General features: G+C 47.0%; 1 protein-coding gene and 1 pseudogene across 5 annotated transcripts in view; one reads left to right on the forward strand and one right to left on the reverse strand.

The window, feature by feature from the left end:
- The window catches only part of Atg7 (autophagy related 7), a 219,590-nt gene that overhangs the window by 39,771 nt on the left and 168,594 nt on the right, over positions 1-11,225 (forward strand). For all 5 annotated transcript variants that reach the window (XM_013353046.2, XM_026788324.1, XM_005365030.3 and 2 more), the window contains exons 6-7: positions 926-1,042; positions 2,596-2,745. In XM_013353046.2, the coding sequence (XP_013208500.1) occupies positions 926-1,042; positions 2,596-2,745 (267 nt within the window). The remainder of the gene's footprint in view (positions 1-925; positions 1,043-2,595; positions 2,746-11,225) is intronic.
- Positions 9,657-9,984, reverse strand: LOC101992157 (annotated as a pseudogene).

The raw sequence follows: 11,225 nt of genomic DNA on the forward strand, positions 1-11,225 counted from the left end.
CCCACAAAGCCAGTACATGCAGTAGGATCAAAACCCAGTGCCATTGTCCTTGGCTTCTCAGCAGCCCTCATTGTCCACCATATTCAGAGAGTTCGGTTTTATCCCATGCTTTTTCAGTAGGAGGGAGAGCATCTTTAATCTTAAGTCAGAATGTTTCCAGATCAGGACTTTGAATGTTGACATGGTAACACAGTGGAAATTCCACACTTCAAACACTGCTGCCCTAAAAATACTATATAAAATTTCATGCAGGCCATGGAAATAAGACTTATATAACTCTGTCTAGGCTTAGGTCCCATTCACAGGGCATTTCAGGGTTCATATGTAAATCATCTGAAATCTGCAAAATCTGAGCCTCCTCAAACACCAAGCCCTTGTGAAGGTTCCCTCCAGGGCGCAGAGGAGAACAGATCAGTACCGCTTTCTCAGGACTGAACAGCACAGCTGTGTGTTTTGGTCTCCATGAGAAGCCTGCTGGGTGTAAAATGGGACAAGAGGCTACTCCTAGGGTAGCTTCTTCCTAAAGCACGCAGGGGTCAAGGGTTCAACTTCTGTTTCTGAGTGAGAAAGTCTGTTTCCCAATATATGTGAGATATGGGCAGGAAGCCCAGGGTCCAGGCAGAAGTTCTGTGTTCTCCAGCGATCTCTGATGGAGATGATTGGGTATACTTATTGTGTGCGTTGGCTCTTAATGCGCCCGGCTCTTCCTTCCTGTGGTAGATTTTGAAGCTGGGTCTTATGTAACCCAGGCTGGTCTCTAACTTACTGTGTAGCTCAGGATTTTTTTTTAAACTCTGTTCCTCCTGCCTTCACCTCTCAGGCATGCACCACTGCTCCTGGCTTAATATCTTACACTAATAGATGTGTGGTGCTTTGAGTCATAGGACCAGTGTTACAACTTTGTTCTGATTTGTGTTTCCCCTAGGACCTGAAGAAGTACCACTTCTACTATTGGTTTTGCTGTCCTGCCCTCTGCCTTCCTGAGAGCATCCCTCTAATCCAGGGGCCTGTGGGCTTGGATCAGAGACTTTCACCAAAACAGGTATCAGCTAGTAAAACAAATGCAGGTAAAGTTGGGCTTAACTGTGAGAGCAGGTGTGTGGCTCACACCAAGCTCTCTGGCTGGAGCAAAGGCACCTGGGGAGCCCTGCAGATGGTGCGGGGGGGGGGGGGGGGAAGGCTGTGTTTACCAAGTGCTGATAAGGTCAGTGTGGAGAGGAGGAGCCATTGTCCTCCAGGTGGCCCATGGAGATTTGTGAAATGCTAAACCCACAGGGAGGAATTGCAGGAACATTTTGAAAGACTGAGAATTTATGAAAGTGTGTTTTTTATTTTCAGTAGGGAAGACATAAAGCCACAGCCCTTCAGGAGAGTCTGAGAAACAAGCACAAGTCTCCCCACCCCCACCCCAGACCAAATGGACTTGCAGGTCTAGCTCTTTCCTTCAAGGAGGCCAATAGAGATCGGTCCCAAGAACAGTTATAATAATCAGGCTGGCAGAACACAGACCTAGCTGGAAAATTCTGATTGTTCTTAAGACCTTGACTGAGAGTCAAGATGATCTGAATTCCAGAAGCATGTCAGTCAGTAAGATGCAGAATTCTGAAGCCGGCAAAGATGTAAAGGCAGGGTGTGGGTGAAGAGTGCTTTACTGCTCTTACCCAGGTCCCAATGCCAGCACCGTGGTAGCTTCAGGCAGCCGGAACTCCATCTCCAGGAGGACCAAGACCCTCCTCTGGCCTCGTGGTCGCTACATGCATGTGGTGTATAGACACACATACACAAAAGTACTTACTCATATACATGAAATAAAAATAAACCTTTTTTTAAAAAAAAAAAAGATTTAAGCATTACTTTAGAACAAATGCATGGTTGTAGTTTTCTGTAGCTAGTTTCCTAAGGAAAAAACCTAACTTAAGGCAGCACATTCTAGTTGAATGTTCATGTTTAAGGAGAAAAGAAGAAGCTTTCAGATCATCGCAGGAACTATTACCCAGGCTCATAACATGCTACTAAGAGGAAAAAAACAATCATGAGTTCTGGACTGGAGAGATGGCTCATTAGTTAAGAGTTGGTGCTATGGACCCAGGTTTGGCTCCTAGCCTCTCACAACTAACTCCAGCTTCAGGGGATCTGATGCCCTCTTCAGGCTTCCACAGGTACTGCAGGCACCTGGTACACATTCACACATAAAAGCAAAACATAAAATAAAAATAAAAAATGAAAATTTTCAAGACAATGATTCTGCCCTCTGAGTGAATTTTAGGGCATGTGGATTATGTCAACAAAACTGTACAAGATAATGACAAGTTTTGTCAGTGCTTGGCCTGCTGGTTCCTTACAGAACACTTGGTTACCTCTGTAACCGCGTTGACAGCTTAGGCAGCCACCATTCTGACCTACAAAGTGCTGCCTTTGTGGCCCTGTGAAGGCATAACACAGGGAAAATGTTATAGAAAAGCTAAGAACTGGTGTCAGTGGGCACTTGGGGAACTCAGTTTTTTCTAGCTAGCTGGCCTTGCGGTTCCTTGGATGGCTTTGGCCTTTAGCTCAGAACTCTTTCCTAGAGCGTGCCCTCACCTCCACTGTTTCCAGATGCAGGCCCTCGAGCGTGCCTACGATGACCTATGTCAAGCCGAAGGAGTCACCGCCCTGCCATACTTCTTAGTCAAGTACGATGACCACACCGTGCAGGTCTCCTTGCTCAAACACTACAGTGATTTCTTCCAAGGTCAAAGGACAAAGGTCAGAATCTATGGGTATCATTTTGTTAGGCAGTTTAAATTTTTGAAGTTTGCATTGTAATAGACCACTATCAAATTGAAGCTCATTTTCTTGACCCTTTACAGTGCATTTTAGAACATTTTCTTCTCTGTCCCCACTGTCCGCAGTTCAAGTCCTCCTTGGGATCTCTCTATCTCTCTCTTAGCTCGGTGGTATGACTGCTCCCTTCTGTTAGTGATGAAGAGATCCGTTTTCTCTCTAGAAATGCCCTGTGTTTGATTCCCAGCCTCATCACTGATCTTGTCTGGAATCTTCTTGCTCCCATCTTGCATAATCCTGCTATGAAAGAGTCATCCTCAGACAGCTCATGCCACTCATTCAGTGAACAGAGCCTAGTGGGACCTTCTTCTAACCCCCATGCCTTTCTGCCGATCCTCTACTGCCCTCCCCATAAACCATTGCGCTAACTAAGCCTGCCCACTTTCATCCAGACTCTACATTCTACTGCACCTAGATCCCTTTCTGTCTGCTTCCACTCGCAGTGTGTCACCCTCCTTTGAGCATCCTACAACAGTCTCTGTCTTAGTGATGTTCTCCCACTGCAGAGCATTCCCACAGGGGTGGCCGGCCATGTGTGACCTCCCTCCACACAGTCCCTTTTTGTGCCATGTTAGACTGTTAACCAGGGCCCGTATTGATCAGTTGTTGTTTGTGGAGTGTGTAGCGCTTGTCTGAGGCCCTCAATCAAATTCTTTTGAATGACTAAGAGTATTGCAAATGTTTTCTTTTTTTTTCTTTTCTTTTTTTTTTTTTTTTGCAAATGTTTTCTTAAGTAATAAGATATATTGCATTTGTATGCAATTTGAGCCACACATCAGGTTGTGAATTAAAATGATCTGAAGGTATTAGGAAGTTGTGAAATCAGGTGGAGTAACGTTAGTAAAATGTATGAGAGTTGAGAAAAGAGGCCCTTAACTGACGGTCAGTTTGACTCGAGAACCCAGAGCCTTGTGAATGTTAAGCCAAGCTCCACACCCAGCCAGGACGTCTTTGTGTTAAAATCAACTGCACTCTCACTTTCTTTTTCAGAGGAAAAGTCCTCAAAGAATGAAGGTAGAACTTTTAAAATCCTTCTTTTGCCCAAGTGATGATAGGACAGATGTTGTGGTGGCTGCCAAATAGACCAGGCCTTTTGTAACTTCGAGTCCAGCCTGCTGCACAGCCCAGCTGACAGTCAGCAGGATCGTTCTAAGGCTGCCAATGGTCTGGTTGAGTGCAGCAAACAGATGCCCCTGCCCCCAGCGTCACTTCACCAACAGCCATTTACAGAACACACTTCCACAGGGCTTTCACCAGCCCAAATCCCACACTACATCTGTGAAATGGGTGTTACAGTGTCTGCATTTCCTACAGGAAGAGTAAGATACTGACGGTCACCTTGAGCCTATGGCCAGCTTCCTAGAACCTTGCACTTCCTGCCTTCCATCTCTACATTGCTCTGGTGCATGCCATCTCTGCTTGACCCTGAAGTTCTAAATAGACCTGGATCTGATGCCAGTGCTGGCACCTGCTAGTTCTGTGGCCCCAGGGAAGCAGAGTGACTGCCTTGCCTTGGTATTTCTGTCAAATACCACAGAGCCTCTCTTTCCATGATGTGGTGAAAACTAAACATGCTGATGTGAACAAAATGATCAGCACAGAAGCAAGTTGTGATCACACTCATTTATAAGCCCAGCATTCGGGAGGCAGGGGCAGGTGGATCTGTGAGTTCTAGGCCAACCTGGTCTACAGAGCTAGTTCCAGGACAGCTGAGAGAGAATATGAATGTGGTGAATTATGGTGGGATGGTGGGAAACATACACACATGCACACACACACACACACACACACACACGAACACACGCGCGCACGCATACACACACACATGCACACACACACACACACGAACACATGCGCGCACGCATACACACACACACACACACACACACACACACACACACACACACACAGGTATACACACAATGCTGGGGATGGAACCCAGGGCCTCCTGCATGCAAGGTAAGCACTATGCCACTGAACCACAGCCCTGCTCATGGTTTATCTTTGTAAAGTTCTGGTTATGATGCACTCAATGATTTGAGCCACATATAGGTCATCTCCCGGCTGACAAGATGCCTCACTGGTTGAAGGTGATTGTCACCCAAGCCTGGAGACCTGGGCTCGATCTCTGGAACCCAAGCAAAAGTGGAAAGAGAGGACCAACTCTATAGAGTTGGCTTTGAACTCCATATATACCATAGTGCGCATGCGCTTCACACACACAACTATCATAAGGGTAATAATAATAATAATAGCTAGTGCAAGCACGGTATGTCAGTGTGCTGTGCTCGCTGTGCTTCTGCGTGTGCTTAATCTCCAGCTTCAGCTTGCTACCACCATTGCAAAGCTTCACAGTTCTTTAGCCACTGATTTTAAGTTTTGAGATTTTTATTTTATTTTCAAGGGAAAGTATTGATACATAGCTCAGGATGACCTGGACCCTGAGATTCTCCTGCCTCAGCCTCCCAAGTGCTGGGATTGTGAGCCTGTGCCACCATACTCAGCTTTGTGTTGTTTTTGAAGTAAATTATTATGTTTTCTTGTAACCTTTTCTGTGCATTATTTGAAACAAAAATTATACCATATTCTGTTTGATTGCAGCCTTTTAGAACGATATCATGCTCCATACCCCTTTTTAGAAGGTGTATAATATCTTTACTGTTTTTGACTCTCATACTTCGTTACTGTCAGATTTTTAAAAAATTATTTTACTGGTGTTTAGCCGTATGTATATCTGTGTGAGGGTACCGGATCCTGGAGTTACTGACAGTTGTGAGCTGCCATATGGGTGCTGGGAATTGAACCTGGGTCCTCTAGAAGAGCAGTCAGTGCTCTTAACCGCTGAGCCCTCTCTCCAACCCCTGTTCAGATTTTGTTTTGTTTTTGTTTTTTAAGACAGGGTTTCTTTTATAGCCCTGACTGTCCTGGAACTTGCCCTGTAGACCAGACTGGTCTCAAACTCACAGAGATCTGATCTCCCTGCCTCTGCCTTCCGAGTGCTGGGATTAAGACATGCACCACCACCATCAAGTGATATTGTTTGTTTGTTTTTGTTTTTCAAGACAGGGTTTCTATGTAGCTTTGGGACCGGTCCTGGAACTCTCTCTATAGACCAGGCTGGCCTCTAACTCACAGAGATCTGTCTGTCTCTGCCTCCCAAGTGCTGGGATTATGGCATGTGCCAACCACCACCCGGTAGGTGATTTTTTTTTTAATATATGAATTATTCCTTCCCAACTCACCTGTATCTTGAGTTTTCTCTAAAGAAAAGCTCTTTAGATAAAGAGATACTAAATTGAAGGAGAAATGCTTAGATATTTTTAATTGTGTGTGTGAAAGAGAGAGAGAGAGAAGGGGGTGTACAGCTTGCAAGAGTCGGTTCTCTTCTCACACCTTGAATTCTGGGAAACAAGTCCAGATCACCAAGTGCACATAGTTGTCCAGGAAGCATCTTATCGTCTGATCCAGCTCACCATCCTGGAGCATTTTACGGTTTGTAGTCAGTGGTGTGCTGGTTAGTGTCTTAACAGCTGGTCCTTAAGGAGGACTCACCAGATTTTGTAGTGTTTGCTCATTTCCTCTGCACTGGGATTCTTACCATGGATTATTTAAAAAACAAAGGTGAAGTCACAGAACCCTGAGTGGAGGAGAGACAGCCAGGGTTGGCTGTCCCAAGCCTATGGGAGCCATGTCCAGATCACTAGTGCCAGTGATCACTGCCACACACTGCTACTTGCTTCCCCAGCATCACATGATCTACGTTCTTACACACTTGTCAGGCTCAGAAATGGCCCCCATTTAAGTTCTTATTTCCCTGCAAGAAGCGCTGATTTCAGCTGGGCAGAGTTGGTTCCTCAGTGGCACTGAATTGCTATGCAATACTGTCCCCTTCCAAGTCAGTTCTTGTGAGGACCTGGGAGCAGCCAGTAGCGGCATCCTGCTGCCTGTCCCTGGAGAAAGCATTGCTCATCTTCCTCCGGCACAGTTACTGAGGGGTAGAAAATGCTTCATAATTACAGCAGGTTCTCCTGTGGCTCCTGGGCTTCTGTCTGCTGCTAGCAGGACCTGCTCTTCACTTAGCTACCACTTAGTGTTAGGTAATTCTTTGTGTCTTTGTTCAAGACTGTGACCTTGGAGTGCACTTGAGACGTGCGTTTTCTTCCCTGTGCTTTTAAAAAGGAGTCTTTGTCCGTTGCCTGGGATATCAAGTTTTTGAGAGTGGGAAGTAACCATTTGTATGGGATCCTCGCAGGAAAACCCTCCAACTGAAGATGGCCAGCTTGACTGTTTTGCCCTCTTTTTTCTCCTGTTATAGTTTTCTGCAAATTGCTCCATGGACAGTTGCCAGATCCCAGCTGCGCCACTTCACCGAGCTGCATGCTCTCGGCAAAGCAGAAAGGAACACACATTTATAAACCTTGAAGCATCCTTCCTTTTCAATTCTGTTCTGCTGCTGTGTCATAAAGGAAGTGAATCTGCCAAGTTTATGCAGTTACTTTGTGGCAAAGCCAGGTTTAGAACCCAGAACTCCTAGTCAGTCTTTATTTCTGTTATTAAGCTGGTTCACCTGCCCTCACTGCCCCAGATAACTTCTCCTGAGACCAGGGCTCCAAGTTAGCTGCCGAAGCACCAGGAGACTTTGGAGTCGCTTTCAAATCCTCAAAGGAAGATTAAATGATACTTAATACTTAGCCCCTTGTTAAATGGGCTCTGTCATCTCCTGTGTGGTGCATGTCTGCCCCCTGCATGCCTTCTCCATAGGAGAACTCCCCTCGCCTTTTAAGCCTGACCCCCGTTTGTGGGTGCGTGGCAGATGTTCCTGTTTAGCTAATCACCCCTGCTCTATATGTCTCATCCTAGGTCAGGGTGTTCTAAGAAATGATTCCTGTTCATTTCTGCTCAAAGGTTTCTTATTCCCTCCTACCCAGAAGTGCCCGTCTTCTCTGAGGCTGGGTGTCTGCTGCGGCATGGAGTGTAATATTCTTAGCTGATAGAATGTAGATAGCATTTGGGTTCAACTCTGCGTTTGTGGATGATAAAACTTGAGACCCAGGGAGTGTTGATCAGTTGGCCCTTGTGCCCTTATTTTTTTTTTCTACCTGTTATAAAAGGACTTTGAAACTGAAGATGGAGGTGGTCTGTGGTGACAGTCTGAACTGGAATAGGTTGTGAGGAGGTGACTGCAGCAAGGGGTGTCTGCGGTGTTGCTATGGTTACTGCTTCTTGGGTGATAGCCCCGTTCTCAGTCTGTGCTGCGTGCAGGTGAGAATCGCTGGAGAGATGGGAAAATTAAGCTCAGATATTGTCAGTTACCAAAGGTCACCCAAGAGTAAGCCATGTCGGACCTTCTGCACAGCTGACATTTTTTTTTTCCTGAAGTCATGTTTGACAGTTGACTTAGATTTCTAGAGGAATGTCATTTTCTGAGTTGATACAGAGGCTCTTCCTAAACACCTCTCGGGTGCTCTTAGACCCTGTGGGACTGAGCTTCACTGGGCTCTGCTGTTCTGGGCCTTAGCTGTGATTCCTTTTTTTTTCTATGATGTCATCAAAAATTCTACACATCTGAAGAGAGGCCTTTGAGAGGAAACAAATCAGCACTTTTTCTTCTCTCTCCCCCTTTTCTCCCTCCCCCCCTTCCTTCCTTCCTTGTTCCTTTTTTCTGAGTTCCTGCCTTCCCACTCCTCCCTCCCTTCCTCCTTCCTTTTTAACACTAGAGATAGAGATTGGGCCACTAAGTCCAAGCTGGCTCCGATCTCCCTGTGTAGCAAAAAATGACCTTTAACTTCAATCCTCTTGCCTCCACCTGAGGGCTAGGATTTCTACTCTGGTTTAGGTGCTGCAGATTGAATCCCCAGGGCTGCTTGTATGCTAGTGGAGCACTTGACAGCACACACTGTCCCAGCCCCTCAAAAACCTTTCCATTTGCAGACGAGGGGAAAACTTTCTCTGGGTCTTGAAACCAGTTAGGTGCAGAGTTAGCAGGCACCTGCTGACAGTGGCTGGTGCTCTTCTGCTGTGTAAGCCCGAGTGTAAGTCATTCTGCTGCCACAATAAGAGTGAAGCCACCCCCCCCCCCCAATTGCTGTATAAAGGGGACATTAGCCGGGCGATGGTGGTGCACGCCTTTAATCCCAGCACTCGGGAGGCAGAGCCAGGTGGATCTCTGTGAGTTCGAGACCAGCCTGGTCTACAGAGCTAGTTCCAGGACAGGCTCCAAAGCCACAGAGAAACCCTGTCTCGAAAAAAGAAAAAAAAAAAAAAAAAGGGGGGGGACATCAGAGAGTGGCAGGTGGTGGTGTGGCAGGAGGCCTGAGCAGAGGAGCTCAGGGAGCTCAGGGAGATGCCTGAAATTCAGATCTAGTTCTCTGGCTTGCCAGCCCTCACCCCATCCTCGTCTGGAGAATTCCAGGGCTAAAACTGACACAGAGCAAATGCTGAGAGGGAAGGAAATGGATCTTGAGGATGTGGGGCTGCTGTTCTGGATGGGAACTTCTTAGCTCTCAGAGCCTCCCCCGACCAGCTGCTCCAGGACCAGATACTAGGAGCAAGGTGGGTGGTGTAGCAGGTCTGGAGAAGTTAACTGGTTCAGTTGTCTGCAGCCACCAGGTGCGGAGCAGCAGGGGCTGTGCTAGATGCCAGGATGGGAAAGGAGTCTAGCACGCTGCTGCAATCTCAGGTCCTCCTGCCTCATCATCCTCTTTCTGCACCCTTCTTCATATTATCAGATTTTCTAAAATCAGGAATGTCTTACAATCATTGTATAGATTGGATATGTTGGTTCTTTTTTTTCAAGATACATAAAAAGGTTTTATTTGCAGGGGAGCAGAGATTTAATCAAACAAGGCAAATCCCATGCCATCATCCGACTCCTCAGACTCCTCCTCCTCCTCTGCTGCAGCAGGGGCAGAACCAGCAGCAGGAGCTGCAGAGCCAGAGGTGGCAAAAACAGCCACAGCCCCACCAACAGGCACACTGGCAGGTTTGCCAATGCCCTGGGCGATATCATCCTCAATGTTTTTCCATTCAGCTCGCAGATGACCTTGTTGAGCCGGTCATCGTCCGCCTCGATGCCCACATGCCCATGCTGTCTAATGTCTTTGATGCTAGGAGAGGAGTTGCCCCCAAGGGCAGCAAGCAGATAGAGGCGATGTAACGCATGTTTGCTTCTGCTGACTGGCCTCACGTGTGCACAACCTCGGCGGCATCAGGCTACCGCGAAAGGAAGGTTCCTCCTTTTCCTCTACCCAGTTTGATATCATGATTGCTTCATCACGTATGGTCCTTGAGTGAAGAACACAGAGTGGTCCAGGAAATAATCAGTTACAGTAAGGAAAAAGCTGCGCTGAACCATTTTCTAAGCAAGCGCTCTTTTTCTTAGACTCTATAAAGCGTTAGCGCTGAAGTGATTGTGCGTAAGAATGTCTGGGTGTCTGCCGAGCATATAGGTACTCTCTCCACAGAGATGGGGGATCAGATGGGGTGTGCGCCTGAGTGCAGCCAGCTTCCAGGCAGCTGTGATGTCCATGGGTAGCATGCGTCCATCCTTTCTAGAAACTGCTACACACCGTTGAGCAGTGGTCTTCAGCTGTTGTTAGAACCACCTGGAGACCCAGCAATGGCGCCGAGGATGCACTCAGCACTAGAGTGCTGTTGTAACACACGTGCAGCCCCGGCTTCTATCCCTAGCACCAAAGCTCACTGCTGCAGCCGAGTCCCAGGTTGATCAGAACCTCTGGACTTGGAGCCCCACAAGCGACTAAGTATAGTGTGAGAAAAGCAGAGTCATGGTGGGGTGAGGGGAGCGCTGCTGTTGAAGCCTGGTGGCTGTGGGTACACCTCAGGTTCCTCTGAATATGCAGACTGAGAAGAGGACCAAGTGCCCCAGAGACATGGATGCTCCTGGCTGGCACACCATAGTGAGCAGCACGGGAAGCCACAGTGCCAGTCAGGGATTTTGAGAACATGAGAAGAAGCCCCATGAGTTTATTTTGTTTTTATCTCTTGGCTCCAAGGCTACCCTCTCTACTGCGTTGAAGGCGTAAGTCACAAACAATGCCACAGCAGTTTGGAATTATGATTAATAGGGTGGTTATTTATTTAAAGGGGAAAAAAACTTACAGATCACTGTCAGCCCTCTGCGCAACCAGGAAGGGAGTCTATTCGCCAGTGGAGCAGGAAGTGAAGAGAGAGAGGAGAGGGAAGTGGCCGCTTTTTCAAAGGGAGAGAGACCACTCCCCAATGGGCTGGTATCTCAGCGGCTACAGGCTGGAGGAGCGGAAGGACCTCCCGCAACACCTCCCCTTTTTGTTTAAGTAAGAGAGTTCTAAACCTACTATGAAATTATATACAATAAGTACAAATATCCTATTCTAACTAGCTTAGGTCTTGTATAATAAATA

Source organism: Microtus ochrogaster, unplaced genomic scaffold (genome assembly GCF_000317375.1).
Source record: "Microtus ochrogaster isolate Prairie Vole_2 unplaced genomic scaffold, MicOch1.0 UNK1, whole genome shotgun sequence".
Taxonomy (NCBI): Eukaryota; Metazoa; Chordata; class Mammalia; order Rodentia; family Cricetidae; genus Microtus; species Microtus ochrogaster.